The 26,769-nt window shown below is 36.7% G+C and overlaps 1 protein-coding gene across 1 annotated transcript; it reads left to right on the forward strand.

The window, feature by feature from the left end:
* Positions 1 to 3,329: 3,329 nt before the first annotated feature.
* Positions 3,330 to 6,094, forward strand: LOC147477735 (uncharacterized). The gene is made up of 6 exons (XM_086586065.1): positions 3,330 to 3,452; positions 3,531 to 3,841; positions 3,940 to 4,055; positions 4,622 to 4,674; positions 5,622 to 5,699; positions 5,858 to 6,094. The coding sequence occupies exons 1-6, from the start codon at positions 3,330 to 3,332 to the stop codon at positions 6,092 to 6,094; spliced, it is 918 nt and encodes a 305-aa protein (XP_086442191.1).
* The last annotated feature ends 20,675 nt before the right edge of the window (positions 6,095 to 26,769 follow it).

Genomic DNA, 26,769 nt, shown 5'->3' on the forward strand with positions numbered 1-26,769 from the left:
ATTACATCTATATCGTTTTGCTCTTTGTTCTTTGCGATTTCGTTTGCGCTCAGGTACATGTTTTTAGGAAAGAACCCTTAGCTATTCATATATCCTTGCTTTGTGTCAATTTTATCACTTTTGCTTAGTGCTCAAATGTTGAATTGATTTTATCTTTAATTTCTTTACTATTAGTACTAACGTCAATTGTTCCGGTTAGGCAGAGATGGTGCATTCTGAATTTCTATCACCTCTAGAATATCTTAGTATTTTTGGCTCTGGTATATTATGATTATTATCCTTAAGTAGAGCATCTATGTTAAACTAGCTTGTCTGGTAAGCTTCCTATTATCAAACTTCATAGACGTTCAGTCCTTTTTTGGGTCCTCAATTGGTTTTGAGTCCAACTAAAATTCTATTATCCAAATGTTGTGTGTTTGGGCCTGAACAATAGAGAGGAATCCAGCTAGTTTCTTTGTTAGAGTAAGTTACATAACTAATTTATATCATTGTGTTATTTGTGTAGCTTGTTGTCTAACATAATTTTTATACTATACCATCTAGGTGTTGATGGCATATTTAGAAAATTTCAATAGCATAATGACATTTTGTCCTAAATGGAATGATTGTGGACTGATTTATTTTGTGGTTGTTGGTTTGGTGGTGTGAAATCTAGCTTCTTGGGTTATGATAGTTAAATATACTTTCCCGTTATTTCTAGTGCTCACTCACTTTAGTTGAGTATTGGTTAGGTACTTAGGTATGTTTATGGTTATCACATGCTTAACTGATGTCGTCTGTTAGTTTGTTAGAAAACGACGTATGTACCAGGACGCCTAGATATTAGTTCACCCCCGATCTCACTTCGCCATGAATGCGAGCGCCTGAGAAAGAAAAATAGCAAGTACCAAGCCTTTACATAATTGAATTTGTGAGGCTTCCTCAGTTCATTGAATAGATTTTTGAGTATATTCTTTATTCAAATCGATTATTAGTAGAAACCAACTTTTCAATAGGTTTTGGGATTTGGTTAAAGAGAAGAGGATATAAGGAATTAGAATAAGTAATAATAAGAACCTTTTCTAGTGTTTTGGTTTGCTGATTAGGTAGTGGTCCTGTTCTTGCCATCTTTATGAGTTCTTGTGTTTGATCATTTTCCTGTGCCTAAGTATTTTTTTTGTTGTTACTTAATGTAGGATATGATATTCTTGGTGAACAAGCTATTGTCTTATTTTTTTTTTCATGTAGTTGTTGTTCAGTACTTGCTACTTAATGGATAAAAGTTGGATGGATCCGACTGTGGGAAAATGTAGTTGTAGGTATATACTTGGTTGTGAGAAATTTATTGAGTTTGCTTGGAATAATCGAGTCGAGGAACTCAGTGGTGAGATTTACTGCCCATGTGTTAGATGCATTAATCTTTTGCTATGGCCTAAAAATGTAGTGGAACATCATATAAAGAATCGGGGTATATTACGGAGTTATGTGCGTTGGACAAAGCATGGGGAGAGTGGGCAGGTGAATACCGAGTCCAATGAGGGTGATGATATGCATGCAATGCTGCAAGATGCATTAGGATTTCAGAACATGGTTGGTATAGACAATGACATACCACCTGGTCTGAATTCAAATGAGTCTAGTTCCAGCGACACTCGTACGGATGAGCCAAATGAAGAAGCACAAAAGTTTTACAAGTTGTTGAAGGAAGCAGATACACCCTTGTACCCGGGCTGTACTAAGAGTTCAAAATTGTCTTTCCTAGTACGATTGCTTCATGTAAAGTATCTTAATGGCTGGAGTAATCATTATGCCCAAGAATCATTATGAATGAAAAAAACAACTTCGGGATCTTGGGATGGAGTGCATTAAGATAGATGCATGTCCAAATAATTGTATGTTGTATTGGAAGGATAATAAACCGGTCATGGACAAGGATAACTGTGATATATGTGGTGAGTCAAGATAGATCATGACTTCATTGGAGTGTACAGAGAACGGAGTTAGTTCATCTGCAAAACCTAAGAAAAAGGTTGCTAAGGTTTTGCTATACTTTCCCATAAAGCCAAGACTTCAAAGATTATTTATGTGCTCAAAAACTTCTAAAGATATGAGATGGCATGCAGATGATCGTACGAAAGATGGTGCTTTGAGGCATCCAGCTGATTTCGAGGAATGGAAAAGTCTAGACATAAGATATCCTTCATTTGGTTTAGAATCTCGCAATGTTAGACTCGGTATCGCTAGTGATGGTTTCAATCCTTTCGGTAGTCTTAGTTCTATTCATAGCACTTGGCCTGTTGTATGCATTCCGTATAATCTGCCGCCATGAATGTGTATGAAGCAACCTTTTCTTTTCATGGCATTGCTAATTCCTGGCCCTAGCAGTCTTGGAAATAACATTGACGTGTACTTGCAGCCATTAATTGATGAGTTAAAGGAGTTGTGGGAAAAGGGAGTTGAGACGTATGATGCCTCTTCAAAACAAAATTTTAAAATGCATGCAGTTGTCTTGTGGACTATTAATGACTTCCCAGCATTTGCTAATTTGTCTGGATGGAGCACTAAAGGAAAACTTGCATGTCCCTCATGCCATGAGCAGACTTGCTCAAAATGGTTGCAAAATGGGAAAAAGTTTTGTTATATGGGAAGCCATAAATTCTTGCCACTTGATCATAGATATCGAAAGAATAAAAGTTCTTTTGATAACAATACTGAAATGGGAGTTGCCCCAAGTCCCTTTACTGGAAGTGATGTTCTTGCTTAATTAGATGGGTACGACCAAATCACATTTGGTAAGGCGGAGTGTGATAAGGTTGGGCAGAAGAGAAGTCGAGATAATAATTATCTGCCACATAATTGGAAGAAGATCAGTGCATTTTTTGATCTCCCTTATTGGAAACACCTTCGTGTACTTCATAATCTAGATATCATGCACATTGAAAAGAACAACAGTGAGAGTTGGCTTGGGACATTGCTAAACTTAGAGAAGAAATCCAATAGCTAAAGAGGGTAACAAATACTATATCCCCCATGCACCCTATACCTTGTCCTTGACTGAGAAGAGAAAGCTTTGTCAATTCTTGAAAGGTATTAAAGTTCCAGATAATTTTTCATCAAATATCTCGCGTCGTGTTCAGGTGAAAGAATACAAAGTACCTGGCCTAAAAAGCCATGATTGGCATGTTCTAATGCAGCAACTTCTTCCAGTTGCAATATGTGGAATCTTACCTAAGGAAGTTACATTAGTTCTTGTTGAGCTCTCTAATTTCTACAAGCAATTATGTTCGAAAGTATTATGGGTTGCAGAGTTGGAACGTCTTGAGCATCAGATTGCTGTCACACTATGTAAAATGGAAATCATCTTTCCTCCATCATTTTTTGATGTTATGGTGCACTTGCCTATTTATTTAGCTGGTCAAGCTAAGCTCACTAGACCCGTGTACTATCGTTGGATGTACCCAATCGAAAGGTCAGTATATAAGATAATAGGAATGGTTACTCACTTGTATGTATTTTGTTAAAATTTTGTTTATATTTTATATTTATTCAAGTACTTATACACCTTGAAGAAGTATGTTCGTAATAAAAGCAGACCAGAGGGATCTATTGCTGAAGGGTATCTTGCTGATGAATGTTTAACTTTCTGCTCAAGATACTTAAATGATGGGATTGAGACTAAGTTCAACCGGCCAGGGAGGAATGAAGAGATCCAAGTTGTTGGACCAGATGGAAAGTTTTCTATATTTTCAGGAAACAGTCATGCTTTAGGGAAGGGAACGTTTCGAACTCTAACAGACGATGAGTGGGAACAAGCTCGTTTGTATGTGCTAATCAATTGTGAGGAAGTGGTACCGTTTGTTGAGTAAGTCCACCTTATTGAAATCGTTCATTTGTTAAAAGAAATATTATTTATAAACCTGTCATATATACTCATTATAAATGAAACAATATTTTGTATAGGAAGCACAAACAAGTGATTAGGGATGAGCTCGGGCGGCAGTCAAGTGCTAGGAGTGTGGACCGTATTCATAATGAACGATTTGGTAAATGGTTTGAAAATCAAGTAAGTGTTAGTTGTATGTACGTAGTTAGATTGTGTACGTATATCAGTTTATGTATATTTCTATAAATTATTAGTAAAACAGATGTTGTTAACGTAGTTTTTATTTATTTATTTATTAATAAATATCGATCATTAATTCAAGATGTTGTTAATGTCTGCCTCGCTCAAGCTAAAGCTCAGTCTGCTAGCTCAAGTCGCAAGTCAAGTAGTGAAGATCAGTGTACGTAGTTAGATTGTGTACGTATATCAATTTATGTATATTTCTATAAATTATTAGTAAAACAGATGTTGTTAACGTAGTTTTTATTTATTTATTTATTAATAAATATCGATCATTAATTCAAGATGTTGTTAATGTCTGCCTCGCTCAAGCTAAAGCTCAGTCTGCTAGCTCAAGTCGCAAGTCAAGTAGTGAAGATCAGTGACAGACAGAAAGGAGAGTTAGACTGATAAGGATAAGCTTGAGGTAGTGCCGTCGGGAAGTCGCTTCTCCTACACATCTGCCCTTTATTCGTCTTATAGCTTTCCCTGTGGTCCTTTAAATTCCCAAGGGGAATTCCCTGCTCTCTGGTTTTGCAGCGAACAACCTAACGTCAACGAATGAGCTTGTGGCTCACCAGGACGCTAAACCGGTCTGTCATAAGTGCCCGAAAGGGCCCTTGATTTTCTGCTTTCCTAGGGAGCATCGCATTCAGGTCGTTCTGTTGGCAATTGCCGTTCAGGCGGGACAACGGACAATTTATTGTCTCCCTCGTTCCCATAAAAATGGGAATATTGTCACCATTGGACCTTCTTACAGTTCTACTACTAGATGATTCATCACCATTGAATTTAGATTTAGTAGTGGGTTCCTCAATGGATCACATACTGTGAGGAGGCTAGTGGACTCACTGTTAGCTTAGCGTGGCTCACTGATGCTAGGCGGCTTATGCTTTCGCCGTCAAGCATTATAGGGAGGAAGAAAGGGGAGATGATCGTCGGGTTTCGATACCGGTGGTCACGATTACACTTGTCTTCTGACAAGTGGGAGTTGGATAGGAGCCAACCGTTTGTGTGGGGTCTCTCTATGTAACCTCTAGGCTGTATAGCATAGCGGGCTGCTATTGCTAGGTAGTTTGTTTGTCTATGTAGCTTTTGCAGAGTTATTTGTACACTGCAGCCCCTGACGTTAGGAATGAATACGAAAGACGCGGTTTGTTACCAGCAGTCTAAGTTTTTAAGTTGAGATCCTCCTGCTTCTTGATCATCCCCAGTTATGTCTGTATAGATTGACAACCTATACAGGCCAGGAAGCCCCAAGATTTTGGGAGCCTTACTGACAGGTAGGAGGATACGAGTGACCATAAGACTTTAGGTGCAACTGAGCACTCAAGTCAGTGACTTAAATCGGCCCTAGGTCAGGGGGTGTCGTCGCACCAGAATCGTCAGTACGGATTCGCAACCCCATTGGTCAATATACATTCAATAAAATGGGAAATCCTACTATAGTAATGCCAATAAATCAGATCCTTGTCTCTAGTGCTCCCTGCATTCAAAAAGCCTGGTGTGCCCTACTTGTAAAATCCACCTATGCCGGCAGGGAATTGCTCTACTTACTATTATCGGTGCTTACTCCGGTCACGATCAGGAGAAGGGCTGTTCGAGACAGCCTATTCGAGTATATTATTGCATGACGATTCCTTGCTCATGGGAGACATTGAAGACGCCTTCTCACTAAGGAGAAATTGCCAATAGAAAGAAGCTAGTAACTATCAATTACGAGTCTGAGGCAGTATCTTCTCTCTTTTCCTCCATTTCGGTGGCTGAAATGAGAAGGAGACTAGAGCTAGGATTAAGTTAAGGGGTAAAGGCTCTATCAAAGAAAGAAAAGCAAATCAGAAGCCTGACCCGTCTGATAACGATGACTTGCATGTCTTGGCAAAGGCAGATAACCAGAAATCGCTAGATGCGGCAGTGGGGATGGTTGCAAAGCTACTAATTCCAGTAGCTGATGGAATGAACGAGCACAAGCGTGCCCAGTTAAAGGAGCTCGCTGAACTGAATGACAACTAGTGCACCACATGCGGAGAAGAGGGGCACCACCTATCTATTTTCTATTAGGCATACTGCTTAGCAAAGCAAATGGTAGGTCATAGACTGGAGCAGATAGACCCTGCTACATCGTGATCAACTGTCTTCATTGCGCCACCTCTCACCAGTGATGGGGCATCCTATATATTTCTGTAAATTATTAGTAAAACATATGTTATAAATTTTCTGCCCCCCTCCCTCCCTGTTAGGATTTTTAGTTGGACTGCACCTCTTCTTATTTTGCTTTATTCTTTCAAATCGATGTACCATCTAGCAGTTCCACATTCTTTTAATTCAAAGTCAAATATGTATAGGTATCAAACTAATAAGATGTATCCATGCGTATATTAACTTTATTTCTTCTTATTTGAATAGGTCCAATGATAAGTGCTCAAAAAGTGCAATTTAACCCTCGATTATGCCTCTTGTTTAGCCATCTTAGTGGACTAATAGTGTTTATAAGTTATGTTTTAAGATTCTACAGGTGAAAAAGAGAGTTTTGTAGAATATTAGAGAAAAAGGGGTAAAAGCGACAATTCGAGACATTAAGAATCACATGGGAAGCCCGTGGACAATCATGGAAAAGGCCAAGGAATTGAAGCTATTAAAGATGTGACTTGGACCTATTTTAAAGCCTATTTGGAAGCCCAAGGCCAAAAGATTCGTTGCTTGGACCAAACCCATAAAAAGGGATAAAATGATAGAAGCGAAAGAGACAAAATAGGCTTACGCCAGCGTCAGGGACGATGGATCGAGCGTCTAGACGCGTTGATTAAGTCCGGGACTCATGAATAGTGCGTCCGTCACGCATGAATCGACTTTATGTAGCCAATTCCTTCTCGGTTTTGGAGATGAAGTTGGACTCTGAAAAGAAGTCTATTTGTATTAGGAAACAAATGACGGTTTGGAATGCTTCTAGAGCTCATTGTAACCCCTATAAATAGAGGACCTAAGTGCCTCATGTAATTTGCCAATTCACTTATAATCTTGTCTCCAGAACTTGAGGCAAAGAGAGATTAATAATAAAAGATCAGTTTTAACTAGCCGAGTCTTAATAAATTAGTCTTTCTAGTCTTATGTTCTTCGACTCTTCTTCTTCTCGTTCTTCGTGTTCTTCCTTCTTTATGGAAGGCTAATCTTCTCCTTCAAGGGAGGAGATGAAGCCGGTGCTTAAGGTTTAATGATTCTTCTAGTTTATGGTGTTCTTCAATCAGGTTAGTTCTTTGTGTTTTTAGTTATTAGTTCCATTGCCCAGACTAGGGGATGGAAGTATAGATTAAGGTTTTTATTTATTGCAATCGATTATCATGCTAGTTTAGGGTTTTATTTATTGCAATTGAATATTATGCTAGATACATGCTTTTATTTATTGCAATTGAATATAATGCTTGAATAGGGTTTTATTTATTGTAATTGAATATTATACTATTATTCTCTACTTTTCTTCTAGTTGTGTAGTGTGTTAGAGTAAGGGAAATATTCCTTGTGTTTGCCTTAGATGGTGATTCATTGAATAGCCACCCAAACTCACATAAAAGAAAAGAAGATACTAGTAACATGAACATAGGAACAACCTTAAGTAGAGTTAATTGTTTAACGATGTTTCACTTAAAAAGGCATCAACACTTGCTTGATTGCCCGATTGTAGTCTACTTGGAGAACAACATGAAGCAAAAGGTCATTGAATCAAAAGCATTGGTGGATTTGAATCTCTTGAATCTATCTCTCTCATATTCTCTCCCTATTTCCAATTCTTAGTTTTAATATAAGTTTAGTTAGTTAGTTTAGTTTAGTTTAGCATTAGAATCTACAATATCTATAATAATAGTTTTTAATCCCTCAAACCCCCTTTTCAGTCATGTCCTTCATATAAACATACACTTAAAAGTGGAACGATACCCTACTCATCCTTTACTCATTGAGGGATAATTAGGTTTTGATACGCTTCTATTTGTTTAACGATCATCATCTATCTACATCATTCATATACCATCCACACACACAAAAGGAGCGCGTGTCATCCAACAAATGAAAAAGGATGGGGAGTTGATCAACGAGCAACTTCTTAGTTTAGCATATGGTCCCAGTCGATTTGCTTCCTGTTTCATGGGCTGTATTGCAAGTGGTATAGATTTCGCACAAAAGTTCGTGAGTCTCGAAGAAAAACTCAGAAGAGTGGAGTTTTTGTATCGGCAGAAACATCGAGCTTTGCAAGTGCGAAAGACATGAATCCGGTGACTGGTAGTGTTGGTTATTATGGTGTGCTGAATGACATAGTTAAGTTGCGTTATTGCAATGAGAATAGAGTGCTTATGTTCAAATGTGATTGGTGGGATGTTATGACTCGTGCAGGAATAAAAGTAGATGAATATGGTTTCACTACTCTGAACTTTACACGAACCTTAGCTACAAATGAACCATTTATTCTAGCATCTCAAGCTGAATAGGGTTTTTTATCTCCAGGATAATTTGGACGATAATTGGCGAGTTGTGTTGAAGACTCTTCCAAGGGACTTGTATGATATGGTTTCAGTAGTTGAGCGGACTCAAGATAATATGTCTTGCATGCAGCAAGATGTAGATAACATAGTTGACAACACACATGACATTAACGGTTGTACTAGGAGTGAGATTGATGGAGTAGAAGTTGTTGCGAATACTATTGATGAAGATGTCGTTGACGTTGATGAAGATTTCATCAATGATAGTGATTGTGATGAAGACATCATTGATTACTGATGTGAAGATTATATGTAGTTTGCATTTTCATGTTGTTTTTTGTTTTGGGAGTGGTTATTATGTGATTTTAGTTTGCTTTGTTTCTCGTCACCTATGATGTCATATATATACAAATATTTTTCAGTAGTGACCTTTTTTTGTAACTTTTTACTAACAATTCAAGATGGTATCACTAAACAATGTCATATATATCAGTTTCTACTGTCTTCCTTGATGGATTTAATTTGACGAATTGCTTTTTGTGACGATTTAGACAGGTGCAATGGTAAAACGACTACGAGAAGATCCCAGTGGTGGCGGTAAGTTTAAATTTACGTTGACCTTCGATCAATTTCATTATTGTTTGACGTGTAATTAATGTGGGGCATATGTGGACAGCTGGAACGTGGGTTAGAGGCACGTCTACCCTTCCTAAGGTATTTGACCAACCAAATGGCTCAAAGTTGGAATTGCTATGGAAAGACAAACAACCAGTGGGGCCTTGGAAACATCCAAGCTTGTTTTCTGAATCTATTGGAGTATTAATGGCAACGTCACGTCGATTTAACTGGACAAAAAATTGGGAGCTCCAAGATGTAGGCCACAAACAGTGGTTATGGGATAACATTAAGGTATGGACTTTTGGAGTTGATGCACATACTTGTTAATAGAAAAACATTGTCTGTTTCATTTCTTAGTAGAAATATGATTCCTCATAGTATAGACATAAATGCAGCATTGCTTAAGCTTTTTGTCTCTCATTTTAGGATTCATGGGAACTTGATGTGACCCGGAAAGAGCCCACTTTGGGTCCAATTTCCTCGGACGAATTCAGAAACAAAAAGAGTAAATGGAAAAGGAAATTTTATACCCCCTACACTACATATGAAGAGCGTGTAAGCCATAGGCCACACCAACTATCACAACAAGAGTGGGTTCAGCTTGTGGAGTTTTGGGATACTCCGGAGCAGCAAGTAAGAGAAAGTGTAACATTTAACTTATATATTTTTACATAGTACAATACTAACTAAGTTCAATTCGTATGCATTATGTATTATGTGTAGGCCATTTCTGAACGTAACAAGGCTAATCGTGCTAAGCAAAGAGCGAAGCACGCTGCTGGAAGAATAAGTTTTCCTCAGTTTGAAGAGATAATGGTACGTATGCTTATTATTTTTATATTCCTAATATGGTATTGAATTAGATTAGTAACAATTAGTAAATTTTTTTATGTTTGGTTAGAGTGAGGAGCATGGAGCACCCCCTTCCCTAGGAGATCTTTTGTGAGGACTCACACAAGTTCAAAAGCGATGACGCTCTTGATGATCAATCAAGAGATTACATTGTATGTATCAGTTTGATCTTAGTAATTGCTTCAACTTGAATATCCTACTCGGTTGTATTTAATATAGTATGTGTATCTTTTTCCTGGAATATGTAGGAGAAAATGAATCACCTAGCAGGTAGAGATGAACATGGGGCACAACTACCTCTCACAAATGAGATTTATAGGGAAGTGATGCCTCCAGAGCGGCATGGACGTGTGAGGTTGAGGGGGCGAGGTGTAACACCAACCAGCTACTTTGGCTCCTGATTATCTTCGGACAATCGGGTGAATGACTTGGAAAACCAGGTAGTTGAAATGAAAAGAGTAGTAGAAGAGAAGGAGGATGAAAGACAACGTGAGATTGAAGAGATGAGGAGGCAAGCACAGGATAAAGATTAGCAAAGGCAATGTGAAATGGATGAGATGAAGAGACAATTCGATGCACGAGATGCGGACATGGAAGCACGACTAATGCAAAAACTCTTGGAGATGACTAGAACTCGTTTGTGTCTTTCTTCCAATTAAGTAAGCCAATCCTTAACTTGTCATCTGTCCTGTCCTCTATCATATGTCCCTTGCTTGTTTCCTGTTTATATGTCTAATCCTATTTTAAGTTTTATCAATTCCCCCTCTTTCATGTTTATCCCTTTTGTTAAGAAGTATGCATCGAATTGTTGGGTCTGTCTGCTTCACGGGAATACTTGATAATGTGCCCCTTAAAGTTTGGGAAATTTCTTCTTCAGTCCTGTTAATTTGCTGTCATTTGACACCATCATCATATCAGGGAGCACAACACCATAGTCTAGCAGCACAAGAAGATGGACATTTGGCTATGTTTTCTGACCATGAACATCAAGCTGATAAAAACTTGATAACTATTGTCAAGTCAGATAGACCAGGTCTACACATAAGGGATTTTCATGGGCGTTAGATTCTCATGGATGGGGATCTTGGTCCATAGGAAGCAGTTGTCTACCTTGGGCTTGCACTGTGCCAAGCAACTACTTTCTTTTTAGAATTTTTTTAAGTAGTGAGGATGTTGAAGTTTTATCACACACACATATATGGCAAGTAGCTCAGGTGGAATGGCACTGGACTTAAGCAACACTAGCTCAAATGAGGCTTGTTTTCTGATATCTCATTCCTTTAACTCTTTAAGGCAAGTAGCTCTTTATCATGATCACTACCTTCTTTATCAAGATCACTATATCATGATCACTATATTTTGGTCTTATTTTGTCGGACAACTTGGACTATTTAGAAACGTTAGAATAATCCTCTTATGTCTCGACTTAATTATTGGTAATTCAAATTCTTTTTTCATATGTGATGCCTATGTTCTTTTGCCTGCTAGTGGATGGATTTTTGAAATTTGAATATATAGAAGTTAAACTGGGGCATTATTTTTTTGGGCATCATATCTAAATTTTGAGAAATTCATTTCTTCATTTTGCACCTGATATCACCCTATTGATTATCATTCAGAATGTGTGTTGGTTCTAATGTAAGCTTTGTATAGGGAACCAAATGCTTTCGAGCAAAGAAAGGGAATATGAGCTAAAGCCACTAGTTTATATATCTTATTATTATTATTTTCTGTTCATGGCTTGATACATGTTGGACATATATGGCTACAATCTAATCATTGATTGGCATGTGTAGGCTCAGAAGATATATGGTAACAAATGGCCAATTTTGCGAAGGCGGTATCAGTTAGGTATGTAAACATGCTTTCTTGTCTATGGATGTTTCTTTTCTACTTGTGCCTTGCAAACCACTAATCTACAAAACTTTGTTTCATAGACATTTCGAAAGTTAATTTTCTTCTTCCATTTAATTGTCTAATAGATGGCTAATTCCCCCTCTTTCATGTGTATCCTTTTTGTTTTTGCAGAATTGATGATCGAGGAGGCTGGGCTAAATATTGTAGGGCTGCATATGCACGATCAGTTTCGACATCACGGGGATTTTTTTTATTTTGGTCCAAACGTACTATTGGCTGGATATATAGTAGCTAGGGTTGTACTTGGTTGACTTTTGTACTTCATGGTGGATTTTTAGTGAAGTTATTTTTTGGTTTTTTATGTTTTTTGCTAGACTAATTACTCTTAAGAATATAAGGAAAAAATTGTTGGTTTATATTATATAGTATATTTCATAATTACTTGTTTCAATGTGGAATGAAATTTGACTTTGTATTCACTATCGTAATTTTATGTTGGTATAGTCTGGTTTGTTTATGCTAAATTTTGTTTCAAAAAACTAAAAAAAATAAAAAGCTGCAAAATAAAATGCGGAAAGAAAGTGAAGCAACACTTCTTGCTTGCTGCAAAACAAATTTAGTGAGTAATTGAAGCAACATTTCTTGCCGCGGTCTGTCGTGGCAATTAGGCATTCTTTTGTAGCGGCCACCACTGCGGCAAAATGTATTTTGTTATTTAAAAATGAAATAATTAATTCAAATTTAATAAACATTTAGCAGCGGCATGACCGCGGCAACATGTCTACTCTTTTGCCGCGGTGGCACAATGTCGTGGTCAAAAACTTCTTTCCATACCTTGTACTGCCTCGGGCTTGGCTAAATGTTTTCCTGTGGCAAAAAGCTTCTTGCCACGAAATTTAGACTTTTAGCCACTGGTTCTGACCGCGGCGAAAACTTGTTTTTTTAGTAGTAAGTTTTACTTTCTGTTAGTGTCTGCTTATGTCCCAAGCAATTTAATTTTTGTTATTCCCATAGCGGGTGGTGGAACTCATATAGGAGTTGCATCTGTTTTTCTTTAGCTATATTAGTAAGTTCTAAATTTGTTTTGTAGATGCTAAAATTTTCACGCGTTTCCATAGTATTTTCTATCCTTCTTCTTTCTATACTTTGAGGACAAAGCATGTTTTTGTTTGGGGGTGGCATAGAAACACGCTTAAATTAAGACACATATTAGGATATATATATATATATATATATATATATATATATATATATATATATATATATATATATATATATAAATTTGCTTTCTAGTAAAAAAATTAGAAAAAAATAATATAAATAAAAATAAAAAGTATTTATACTATGCACTTAGAAATATTGGTATTGTTTCTTTTTTTATGATGATAGTAGTCTAGAAGTTTCACTTTAGCTCTTAAATTAGAATAGTTTTTAGAAACTTAGGTTAATATGTAGGTAATAGCCATTGCATCTTTCTATAAATATATTGCATGAGCATCTATGCTTGTATTGGCAGTAAGTTTCTGAAATTTAGGCTAGAATACTTATTTTACAAATCCTGTGAGAATATAGCATAAAAGCCTTATATGAGTGAAATACCTGAGTAATGACACAAGGGAGAAGTAAATTCCGAATAGAGAAATCACACGTCCACTTGCTTGATCACTATACCATATCCTAAGCGAGAATTTAGGCCTTTTTGGATCGATATAGCCAGAATTTCAAACCTATATGAAATTATTTTCCGCTAGTCCCCCCTCTAAGCCTTTCTTTAGCCTTTTCATAAACCACAAATTCTTTACCCTTTTATAAAAACAAAATAAAAATAAAATCAGCCTACCCATTTTTGAATGAGTATGAGAAGTAGGATGAAATGGAGAAAAGAAAAGAGAAAGACCTGTGGAAAACCAAGAATTTGTTAGTTGCTTCAAATAAGAAAAGAAAAGAAAGTTTTCATCCAAAAAAAAAAAAAAAAAAAAAAAAACAGAATCAAAGGAGTCAAAAGCCAAAAGAAAAAGAAAAAAATGGCTAAGGATGGAAACAAAGTGTAGAAACAAAGTCAGAACAAGGTTTTCTCTAGTTACATATTTTGAAGATCCTATTATCTCAGACTTGTCATTTTGAATATCCATTTCCTTCCTTCTTAAGCCATCACATAATCCCCGCAACACCTAATAAAGACCTCTAGCTCAATTAGGAATAGGTTGGTGTGATAGTAAGTGACAGATGTGTTTGATCGACCTCGGCTCCCTTGTACGTCATTGAGATTGTGAGGAAAAGTGTACTGTGCCCACTGCACACAGGAATGAGCGAAACTTGAGTGGAAAAATCAGAGTATTTTTGCCTTGACATATTTGTGAGGATCTACTTAAAGACACTATTCCAAATTTTCAAAAACAGATCTGTTATTGCATTTTATAGCATAGTTCATTATATATATGTTTATCCATAGATGATTTGATTATTATGTACATATTAGCTTAGCTTTCGAATTGATTATTCGTTATTCATTGCTAGTAAGATGTATAGATATCTGAGAATAAATAAGGAAATATTAATTTTATTTCTTAGTCGTTGTAGTAAAAATGAAGTTTGTGAGTTCTTTCTCTGTAAAACTCTCACGAGACTATAACTTGTCCACTAGGGAATTCCTAGTGGTTTAAGGCCATATTGCATATGGTCAATACAATCGCACTCAGCGAAACGAGATTAGTTAGAATTCCATTTTTGGTCACTTATTTTAATTTCTCATCTTTGCTTGAGGACAAGCAAAATACTGTTTGGGGGTGGTTTGATAAGAGCTCAAAATTGTAGTTTTAACCCCCTAATAATATTACATTTAGACCAATTATGTTTATAATAAATAAAAATTAGTACTGTTTACGTACTTTTGTGTATTTCAGGTCTTGGAGTCAACTATGTGAAGAAATATGTCACTTTTGCAAGAGAAAGGAGCAAAAAATTGGTTGCTAAGAAGTTCTATGGTTAAAGCCCAAGTTTCAAGGAGAAAAAACCTTTTTAAAGCCCAGTTAAAGCTGAAAAGTCAAAGTCAACGCGGGGAGAAATAGAGTATAAAAGTCAACAGAACTTCCGCATGCCGTATCTTTGGACTCAGACCTCGGAATCGGCCTATTATATGTCAAATTGACCGGCTCGGAAAGAGATTTCTAATAGTCCAAGGTGTGATCCAATCAAAGGAGTAAAAGTGGACGAAAAAGTTGATGCAGTAATTTCTAACAGAGAAACCCTTTTGGGACTTAAGTAGTTAGGTTTTGGGCTTGATTTAGTGGCCCAAAACATAGCTCCAAAGCCCATGGACAAAATTGTAAACCTAGCCCTCTCCTATATAAAGTGGACTAAGGCAAAATTCTAACTCTCTCCTACCTCTTCTCTTTAGTCTAACCTAGTTTATGTTTTATTAGCCGAAGCCACCATTAATACAATTCAAGTTATTTTCAATACAAGTATTCCTTTAATTATGTCTTCTTCTTCTTCTCATTATTTATTCTATGATAGTCTAATGAGCCATAGCTAAACCTCCATTAGAGGGGTTTGATTAAAGCTTTGATGAAGACTTGATATGTTAGTATAGAATAGTTGTATTGAAGAGCTTCAAGTTTAGGGTTTTCGATCTATTTAGCAATAAGTAAAATAACCCTAGACTGAATGGTAGTTCATTCACCATGAGAATGGGTTTCAACTTTCTCTCATGCTAATTATTAGTTGGCTAGAGATACCATGAATAATTAGGGATAAAAAGACATAACATTTATGTTGAACCTTGTGTGAAAACATAAAGATTAGGGTTGCAACAAACTCTATACTAGCATGTTAGGGATTAATCAAGGTGGATTTCAAATCTCCCTAATTCCTTCTTCATATTCACATCTTAATATTTAATTGCCCTAGTTTAATTTAGAATATATTCAATATTAGTTTTCACCATATTAGTTATATTTAGAATTATTACTCTCATGCTGTTTAATTGTTCATCATTAGTGGAATTAGTTATTATCTAAGTAATTAGAAGTGGAACGAATTCTTACTCTAGTTTTATTACATGATAATTGAGAGTAGAACTTTGATATAAAAAGACATGCAAATTATAGTTTACTTCTTCCAAGTATAATTAGCTAAGTAGGAGTACAACGCTAATTTTCATTCTATCAATTGTGTAAATCAAGAGTCTAGTTTAGAAGAGTTGTATCATTCAAAAATGACATTTCTCATAGACAGACAACTTCCTTATAGGTTAATGAATATTCCTCAAGAAACATGTAAATGTCATCACCGTGAATGGTGGATGTACTCACTGATAGTCTTCCAAATTTCTTGTTCAGAAATTACGAGATTCTTTTTTTGTAGTTCATTATGAACATTCAATCACTCAATGCCAATTTCACAGAAAATACAACATCTATTAAATTAGCATATAAGACATTCAATAATCTACAAGATTGTTATCACTCATGACAATTGAAAACAAGCATCACTATTATGAGTGTAACCAATGAACATCTACTAGATAGTTCTAGGTCTCAAAATATATTTCTTTTAGATTCATTCACAATAGCCTTGGCAAGGCACCCCCCACATTTTGAAGCATTTGTGGATAGGCCCAAGACCTTTCCATACTTTGTAGGTCAGTGTCTTTCAAGTTATCTTGTGAGGTAAACTATGGTAAAACAGTGTCATGCATATGGGTCACAACCCCTCACAGTTCAATGGTTACTCAACTTAATCAAACTTATATGCAAAACACATTATACTGTAAACACTAAAAGAAACTACAACAATAATATGCACTCTTATGACAATAATATACATTACTCAAGTCTATGATTATGGATCATATTAAACATAGTCATATTATGTTTATGCTATCTATATGAAAGGAAATATAATCCACAAATGATTCTAATGAATCTTAAGGAATCGAAGAATTAGATGAAAATGTTTTCTCCAAGGTAGTACCATTATCAATCTTCTTTTCATCGTTCAACATTCCAATTTTTATAGTGAGACAATCTACGTACTTGTACATCACCTTGACTATTTAACCATAGTCAAATGAGGATAATGCCTAATAAGACAACCCACAAGCGTTACATCTCATTGTCTAAAATAATCACAAAATGATATTGTCTAATAAGACAATACATAACCTTGCATCTCCTTGACTAAATTAGGTTTAGGAGGATATTGATTGTTCCACATATTGTTTCCTCTTATACATAACGATGTTCATTACTTAAAAATTATATGACATGGTTAAGCTTCATGCCAAAGGTAAAGAATACATTTATGCCAAACATACTTAATATCATACCATTGGTCTAGAAAAAATAAATTTTAACTGTACCATTCATAATAAAATGTATATGATATTAAACAAATCTAGCCATTGAATATGCAAAACAATAGAGGACTCCACCTCTTCTTCATACATGAGTTCAAGTAAGATAAAATATCATATCAACAAGACCTCAAGTGCAACCGCAACATCTAATGGCTCAACCCATTAATATCTTCAACTAAAAAAAAATTAATTTACCAATAAACTATCATCAAGTTCAAAATAAATCCACGATTATTAATATCCAAAGCTAGCATGCTATACAACCTTAACATATACTATATTGGATATAAGCTACAAGTTACTTCATCTAATATGTATTCTTACAACATTACAATTATAATCATTGTATAACAACACGTACACTCAATAGACAAGGTAAGCAATTATGTATTGAATACATTATAATTACTAACAAAATTTATATTAACTATCTTAAGGTCTCTCTTAGACCATCTACATACATCTTCATATGTACAAAGAAAATTAAAATCACACTACATATAGTCAAACCAAATAATATCATAATGATAAACAAAGCTCACATATAACTTGCTGACTAGGTTATTAATAGTAAAACATTTAAGCTTAGGGATTTCCCTCATAAGAATAAAAAGTAGCATACAACTCTAGGTAAAAATATCATCATAGAATCAAAATAAAAAGAATTGCAAGAGAGTGAAAGAACACGATACCTATCCGATTGAAAAACCGGATTACCACATTTTCCTCAATTCAGAAAAACAGTCTCAAATAACAGTAAAACTAAACTAGCTCAGGGCAAACTAGATATCAATTCATATACCACTGTAAAACTCTTTGAATCAGCTATCCAACCCAAAAAGCAGATTGCAAAACCGAGCTTTGAGCTGAAAGTTATAGCAATTTTCGTAACGAGTGACAGAGCAGTCCAAAAGACGAACTTTGACGTTTTCTTGATTGAAAAACCCATATTTGACTCCCACAAATCTATGAGAAATATATACAATCATCTAGGGTTTGATAAACAATGAAATATCGATAAAAATTCAACCTTTAAATAGTTTCCCTTTTTATTGTCGTCTGAAAGCATTATCCTTTGTTCTACAAAAATCTCTTCTTACTATTGTTGTAAAAGGAGTTAGATAATCGAATAGATCAAAGGACAAAAGAAGAATGGACTGTCAAGGCGTGTGAATACACTGTCCTTAAGAAGAGATTTTGCTCCCTCAGATGGTGTAAAGGTTTCACAGGCATCTCTACTCTCAGGATTCAATGACTGAAGTAGACTAAGATACATTTCAATAAGCTACTCTCTGGAACAGCAACACAACTCTCTCTGGCGGCTAGAGGAAGAAGAGAAAGAAAAGGTTTTTGGGTTTCTTCATTGAGTCTTTAGATCTGGACATGAGTATTTATATAGAGATTAAAGGTTTGTTTTTGTTTCTAATACAATATTAGAAACCTATTGTGTAATAAGGAATCCAAAACTTGCTCAAGAAGCAAAACTAGTTTTGGGATTTGGCTAAGCCCACTAACATATATATCACACATGAGAAGCCCAAGCTCAAGCCTAAACCCGACAAATACAGTGGTAGCTTACCAATGTGGGACTATCACACAAACATAAAGTAGGAGGAGGGAACACTCATTTATTCTACTTCTCCACTTTGTATACACAAGTAGTTTGAAATGCACCAATGAGAATTCCAACACAAGGGGGCTCTTGATCAGAAAGATAACCTGACACTCCCACTACGTTAGTGCCCTAGCTGCCAACCCACCTTCGTGTGCAAAAGTTCCCAACCATTCAAATGAAATACTATAGCTCATAGGAAATTACAGCTCAGTCTGCATAAAAAACAGAAAAGGCACACTAATGCAAAACCAACCAACTAAAGAGTGTATATTTTCCTTCCTATTTCATTATCAAGGAGTATGGATGACACTATCAGACTCTTATCTAGAGGGAGAAGAGGACCTCAAGCAAGTAGACTATTATCTACTTGGTTGTAGAGCTTGGAAAGAGTATTTTTAGCTTGACTGTATTCTACACATGGCTTAAATTGATATGTGTGCAGTGATGATGTACTAGCTGGTGAGATTTTAAATATCAATTTTAACTATATGTTGTTATATTGTCAATTTCTACATAAGCTCGAACTTATGTGAATGGTCAATTCTATTAATATATTAGAGGCACATATATGTCAACACTCTCCCTCAGCGGGACACGCTGGAAATATACAGGTAGAAGGACTGGACATCTTCACCTGGTAAGAGTTGAACCCGAGACCTCTCAGAAACTGGTGGCTCTGATACCATGTTAAATTGTCAATTTCTCCATAATCTTGAACTTATGTGAATAGTCAATTCTATTAATATATTAGAGTCTTATATATGTTAATATATGTATGACTTACTTGAGAATTATTCTGCGACCCGTAGAGATTAAGTTTTTTTCCCAAATGACTAACTTTCCCACCATCCCATTCCTGGTTGCATAACGGGTGATATGTAGCCTTCATGCAAAGGGGTAGTAATCGAAAATAGTTTCTAACTTTTCTCACCCCACAATGGTCCTCTTGAGAATCAAAGATTTCTGAAGAAAAGAAGAGCTTCAAGTCAGAACTTGAGAAAATATTGATCTCTGTTAGCAAAGATGACGAAAGATGTTGTGGAAGAGGGACATTCATGGGAAAGACTACACAAAACCTTACCAGGTGAACTCCAGCTATGGTCCTTTTACAGTGCTTTGATAGCTGAGTGGATATCCACTCTTATCTTTTTATACATTATAGAAGTTACTGTTATTGGTCACAAGAAACCAACCATTCCTAGTGGTTGCTCTGTCTTTTGGTGGTAGGACTTTTATCCCCGTTTATTGCCCTGCAAGGAGGATTCTTTGATCAGAGTTCTGTGTGACTGTAGAACTAGAGGATTCAATTCAATTTAGTGTATATTTACTTGATTGAATTCTAAAGAGATTACAATTGTTTATATAGAGTTTACAAAATAGGAAACAATAAAATTCGGTGGCTTGAGCAACACGGGGCGCGGGTCGCTCTCAAATCACTGGACATCCCGAATGCCTGAGGCGTAGGTTGCGCTCGCCTAAGGCGTAGGCCGCGCTTCTACACAATAAAAGCTATATACAGCTTTCTACACTCCCCCTCACGTTGGTGCATAGATGTCAATCATGCCCAACTTGACAACTGAGCTGTCAAACACCTTGTGAGATACACCTTTGGTAAGAACATCAGCTAATTACTCCTCTGAGGTTACGAACGGAAAACGAATAACCTTCCTGTCAAGATTTTCTTTAATAAAATGACGATCAACCTCCACATGCTTTGTTCGATCATGCTGAACTGGGTTATGTGCAATCTGAATGGCGGCTTGATTATCACAATGCAAATCCATAGGCTTTTGAAGCGCGAATCCCAATTCCATCACGATAGTACAGATCCATAACAATTCACATACTCCCTGTGCCAAACCTCAAAATTCAGCTTCTGCACTCGATCTGGCAACAACTTTCTATTTCTTACTACGCCAAGTTACAAGATTTCCACCGACAAATGTGAAATATCTTGATGTAGAACGTCTATCCGTTTATTACCCAAATTAATCTGCATGATCACAGATCCAAATATCCAATACATCAGACTTTCCAAACAGTAAACCTTTGCCAAGTGCCTTCTTCAATACGAAAGACTGCATCCATATGTTCATTACTAGGACAATGCACAAATTGACTAACTACACTCACAACATAAGCAATATCAGGTTTAGTATGAGAGAGATAGATTAACCTTCCTACAAAACGTTGATACCTGCTTTTATCAGTATGAACTTGGTCAGAATGAATGGCGAGTCCGTGATTTATCTCAATGGGTGTCTCCATCGGTTTGCAATCCAACATCCCGGTTTCAGCAAGCAAATTAAGGACATACTTCCTCTGTGAGAGTGAAATCCGATCCCTTTTTTAGACCTTGCAACTTCAATACCCATAAAATACTTCAGTTGTCCTAGATCCTTCATTTCAAATTCCTTCGACAAATACTTCTGCAATTCATTTATTTCCTTCAGATCATCTCCTGTAACGATCATGTCATCAACATACACAATTAGAGCTATAATCTTATCATCCTTGTGTTTGATAAACAAGGTATGGTCAGAATTGCTTTGTTTGTACCCAAAAACTTTCATTGACTGTGTAAGTCTTCCAAACCAAGCTTTTGGAGACTATTTCAGGCCATACAAAGCCTTCTTCAGTTTACACACCTTCCCAACATCTTTGGGATGGTTCTTCACACCTGGATGCATATCCATGTATACTTCCTCCTCCAAGTTCCCATTCAGGAATGCATTCTTCACATCAAGCTGGTGCAAGGGCCAATCTCTATTTGCTCCGGACTGTATTGATTTTCACTACAGGTGCGAAAGTCTCCTCATAATCAATTCCATAACGCTGTGTGTATCCCTTGGCAACCAATCTCGCCTTATATATATCAATAGTTCCATCTGCATTAAGCTTCACGGTAAACACCCAACGACATCCAACAGTCTTCATTCCAACAGGCATATTAACTACCTCCCATGTTACATTCTTTTGAAGGGCTTCCAATTCTTCATTCATTGTTTTTTTTTTTTTTCATTTTGAATCTTTCAAAGCATCCTGCACATTACTAGGAATAGATACAGTAGACAATTGATTTATGACAAGTGCATGGGTTTCGGAAAGGTTATGGTTAGACATAGAGTTAGCTATAGGGTATTTAGCATTGGCTTTGATGTCTGGTTCATATTGTTTCTTATGAACTCCCTTACTAGCTCTTTGTGATTGTCTAGGTTCAAGACTTTCTACCCCAAATGCACTCATTAAAGGTTATAGGAGGTACCCGGAGGCGAGCATTTTGATCGAGATCTTCGCCATTGATGTAGAAGGGAAATGTCGGTACTACGGTTTTGAGATACATCCGATCATGTTCGCTCTCTCTATCAAGCTACAGATCAATTTCGCTTCCGGGAACTTCAAATCGTTCCTCCAAGTGTTCCAATTCTCCAAAGACATTAGGATTCCCTTCACCGCCACTCTCCCCACGAAGGAAGACTGGAAACTCCCTCGAAAGTAATCTGGTCCGATTCACGAATGAGACATCAAGAGATATATACATCTTGGTAGTAATCGGATCATAACACCTATACCCTTTCTGAAACTCTGCATAACCCACAAAAATACACTTCTTCGCACGAGGATCAAGTTTACTTAGATCTGGTTGTGGGATATGAACATAAGTTGTACATCCAAACACCCGAGGCTCCAAGTTAGGCATAGATGGGATGGATAACAGTGTATGGAGTTTCTGATAAGGATTCTGGAACTCAATTACCCGTGAGGGAGTATGGTTGATAACATAGGTCAGCGATTTCAATCGCTTCACCCCTAATAGGATCGAGGGTACATTCATGCCAAACAAGGAAGCACGAACAACCTCTAACAACCGGTCTCCTTCCGTTCGGCTAAACCATTTTGTTGGGGGTACCGGAATTAGAGGTTTGATGATCTAATTCCAATTAACCGCAGAAAATTCGGACATGAGGCCATTCACAAATTCTCCACCATTATCGGTGAAAGACCGATAGATTGTTGATACTGTGTCTCCACCATTTTGTAAAAATCAGTAAACATCCCGTACACATCACTTTTGTTTTTTAGTAACGACACCCACGTCATGCGAGTGCAATCATTAATAAAAGTCACATAATATCTAGCTCCAGAAAATGAAGAAACTTTGGCAGGACCCCAAACATCAGAATGAATTTTCATAAAAGGAACATGACATCTATTAATACTTGGTGAATATGAAATATGGTGGCTCTTGGCCAGTTCACAAATGTCACAATGAAACTCAGACTCACTAACAACTGAAAACAATTGAGGTTGCAACCTCTTCAAATAACTAAAAGATAGATGACCTAACCTATGATGCCATAACCACACAACTTTTTTTGCATTCTTGACCCTATTGACTTGATTAGCTTGCCCCGAAAAATCTTTTGTTTCTCCCCGGTTTACATCAAATCCAGTAGTATGGTTTCCCTTTCTAACAAAGATAACCAAGAATCATGGCCGAGTCAAAATGTCCTGAAAAACACAGAAAGATGGATAGAATGTCACAGTACATGCAAGTGCGAGAATAATTTGACAAATAGACAATAGGTTATAGGCAAGGGATGGAACAACTAAGACAGATTCAAGAGTGAGGGTTTTAGATAACTCAATAGACCCTTCTCCGCTAACCGGAGTTGGAGTACCATCAGCAGTAGAAACAGCGGTCTGAGGTGAAGTTCTAAGACATTTCACAAGGTTAGGGTCATTTGTCATATGGTCAGATGCACCTGAATCAATTATCCATGTATTATTCGAAATAACCTTACCATTCATACCTAATTGCGCGACACTAGCCGAAGCATTGTCTCCATTCACAACATTAGCAATGGAGGCCTTGCTTAAATTCTTTCGTGGCCTCTTCGAGAAGTCCCACCAATCAGGATAACCAATCACTTCATAACATCTCTTCTTGCTATGACTCAAATCTCCGCAAACACCGCACTTTTTATCTACCCAAGGATTTGATTTACTTTTAGGATGGCGTGGAGGACCAGAAAAACCTGGAGGAGTTGTCTTGCTATGAACAGTCAAGACAGAGGATTCATTTGATACAGAGCGCCCCATAGCCTGTTTCTCAGATTGTACCTTACGAATGTAAGCATAGCTTTGTTCTAAGGAAAATTTAGGTTCTTTCTGAAGGATCTCTCCACGCACCTGATCATACTCCTGATCTAATCCACGTAAAAATATATGAACATGCATTCTGGACATCGTGGACGTTTCATGGACTACAACTTCAACACTGTTATTCTGGGAGGTCACCCTCTGATCAATCTCCTGGAACATAGCCACCAATTCGTTGTAATAGGAAGAAATAAGTCTTCCATTCTGCTTCGCTTCAAAGCACTTCGTATTCAATTCAAAAATTCTAGTTTCATCAGAGTCATCATAGAAAGTCTTCTCCACAGCCTCCCAAATGTCTTTTACAGTAGGAAGACGAATATAATGGTTCATAAGAGAAATCTCCATAGAATCAATAAGCTAGCTTTTTACCTTTTCATTATTTGTTGCCCAACCTTCATATTCGGACGAATTCATAAGCGGTTCAACCTTTGCGCCAATCAAATAACCAAGCTTTCCCCTTGCTCCAATCCGCATCCGCATGAGAGGAGCCCAGATGGTATAGTTGGACTCATCTAATGGAACGATTTTTTGAAACGAAGTTGTCTTATGGGGTGTAGTGGTGATGAATGATGCTTGAAGAATTGTTGTCAGATCCAGCCATTGCAGAGGAAAAAAAAAACGAAAAATTTGTGTTTTAGGTTTAGGGTTTGGAAAAAATTTGGGTTTAAGATTCAAGGGTGGTTTGATTAATGGTTGTAATACGCAGCGGATTTCAATAACCTGGCTCTGATACCATGTAGAACCAGAGGATTCAATTCAATTCAATGTATATTTACTTGATTGAATTCTAAAGAGATTACAATTGTTTATATAGAGTTTACAAAATAGGAAACAATAAAATTGGGTGGCTTGAGAAACACGGGGCGCGGGTCGTGCTCAAATCACTGGACATCCCGAACGCCTGAAGCGTAGTTCGCGCTCTACACAATAAAAGCTATATACATCTTTCTACAGTGACATGGTTGCTCAATGTCTGGAGCATTTTGTAGTGAAAGGAGTCGTGAAACACACTTGATGTTGTTGCAAATTTCGGAACTCCTGGATAAATTAGTGAAGTGGCTTAGGAACCGGGACTATTGACACTGCCATGCTTCTTAAACCGTTTTCTCTCCACTGACCCGAACAGAAGTGCATGTCACTCTCACGTCCGTGTGTTCGCTTCTGTCTATTGCTTTTGCTGTGATCTATATATAATCCACATTTGACAAGATGATGCGATCAGTTCTCGATCAATTCTGCTATTCCTATTTCTAATGTTGTCATTCATATCTATTATTAATTTGTTGCTCTTCCAATTTTCTTACAGGGGCTAATTTACCGTATTTTTTTTGGACGAAAAGTGTGAAAGGTGATTTAGAGATAGCAGTGAACGAGACAAGCTAGGCGCTAGTTTAAACAGTTATACACTTCACAAAAATAGAAATGATATCTATTATTATATTTTTCCTGATTCCACAAGGCATAATTGAAACAAATAGGCCTGAACTCAGATTTGATGCCATGACTAGCTTGCTGGTCTTCAGGTTATCAATAGTTGGAATCTTAGGGGATTACTACCAAGAGCCCCAAGAATTAGGCTATCAAATTAAGCTACTACTTCCAATCCCAAATTGTTTTCGATTAAAATCAAATTATGCATAAACCCCCCACTAAACCTTGCGATTGTCAACTTCCTTCACCCAATTTCTTCTCTTTGGAATCTAAACTCAATAATACATGGACATGGATTATAGATTAAGGGGAGATAAATAGGATTGTTGGACGTAATCGTTAGATAAAGAAATGAAGAACTCTCAAGCACCGCCTATCCTTGTTCTGACTTCTAAGTCTTGATTTATGAGTCATATTACTGCAGGACCCCAATTTGTGTTGGGCAGACTCCCAAAAAAAAAAAAATTATTATAAGTGTGCCATTTCAAAAAATCTAAAAAAAAAAACAATTATTACAAATATCCATTAGTTAAAAAAGTTGAATTCAAACCCCAAACTTAAACGACTTTTTGGGGTTGTTTTGACTAAGTCCCAACGATTTCTTGCTTACACCGCTTTGGGACTTAGTCAAACGATGTGCCCTTGTCAAATAAAGCCCAAATTTTAACGTATTTTTATATTTTTCAGTTCAAATCCCAAACGGCATGGCAATGCGAATGACCGAGTCCAAAATGATGTGGCCATATTGTTTGGGATTTGACTTAGAAAAATCCCCAACGATATATGGCCACACCGTTTGGATTTAAGTCTCCAAATCGATATGGCCATACCGCTTTGGACTTATATCGTTGGGGATTTTTTAAGTCAAATCTCAAACGACGTGGCCACATCATTTTGGACTCAAATCCCGCATTCGCTATAACGCGTTTGGGATTTGACTTTGAAAAATATAAAAATTATTTTTTTCTCTTTGATTTAAGTTTGGGGGTTTCAAATTCAACTTTTTAATTCCAAATGACATACTTCAGAATAATTGTTTTTTTATATTTTTTTCGGCACTAATTGCACACACAGTAATAATTGTTTTATTTTTGAGAGTCTCCAACACAAATTGAGGTACAAATACCTTTATTAGTTGTTACATCGGACCATCGGGTCACCTTAAACCCATCTAGTTGTGCATAATATTAGTAATATGGGTTAATTTTCTGAACTTACATTTCTTGATTTAATGGGCCAAACACTCGAACGAAGTCTTCTGCCATATCATCTTGCAATAATTGCAATTCTTGAAGTGTACGACACTGCGAACGACCAGACT

This window comes from Coptis chinensis, chromosome 9 (genome assembly GCF_015680905.1).
Source record: "Coptis chinensis isolate HL-2020 chromosome 9, ASM1568090v1, whole genome shotgun sequence".
NCBI classification, from domain to species: domain Eukaryota; kingdom Viridiplantae; phylum Streptophyta; class Magnoliopsida; order Ranunculales; family Ranunculaceae; genus Coptis; species Coptis chinensis.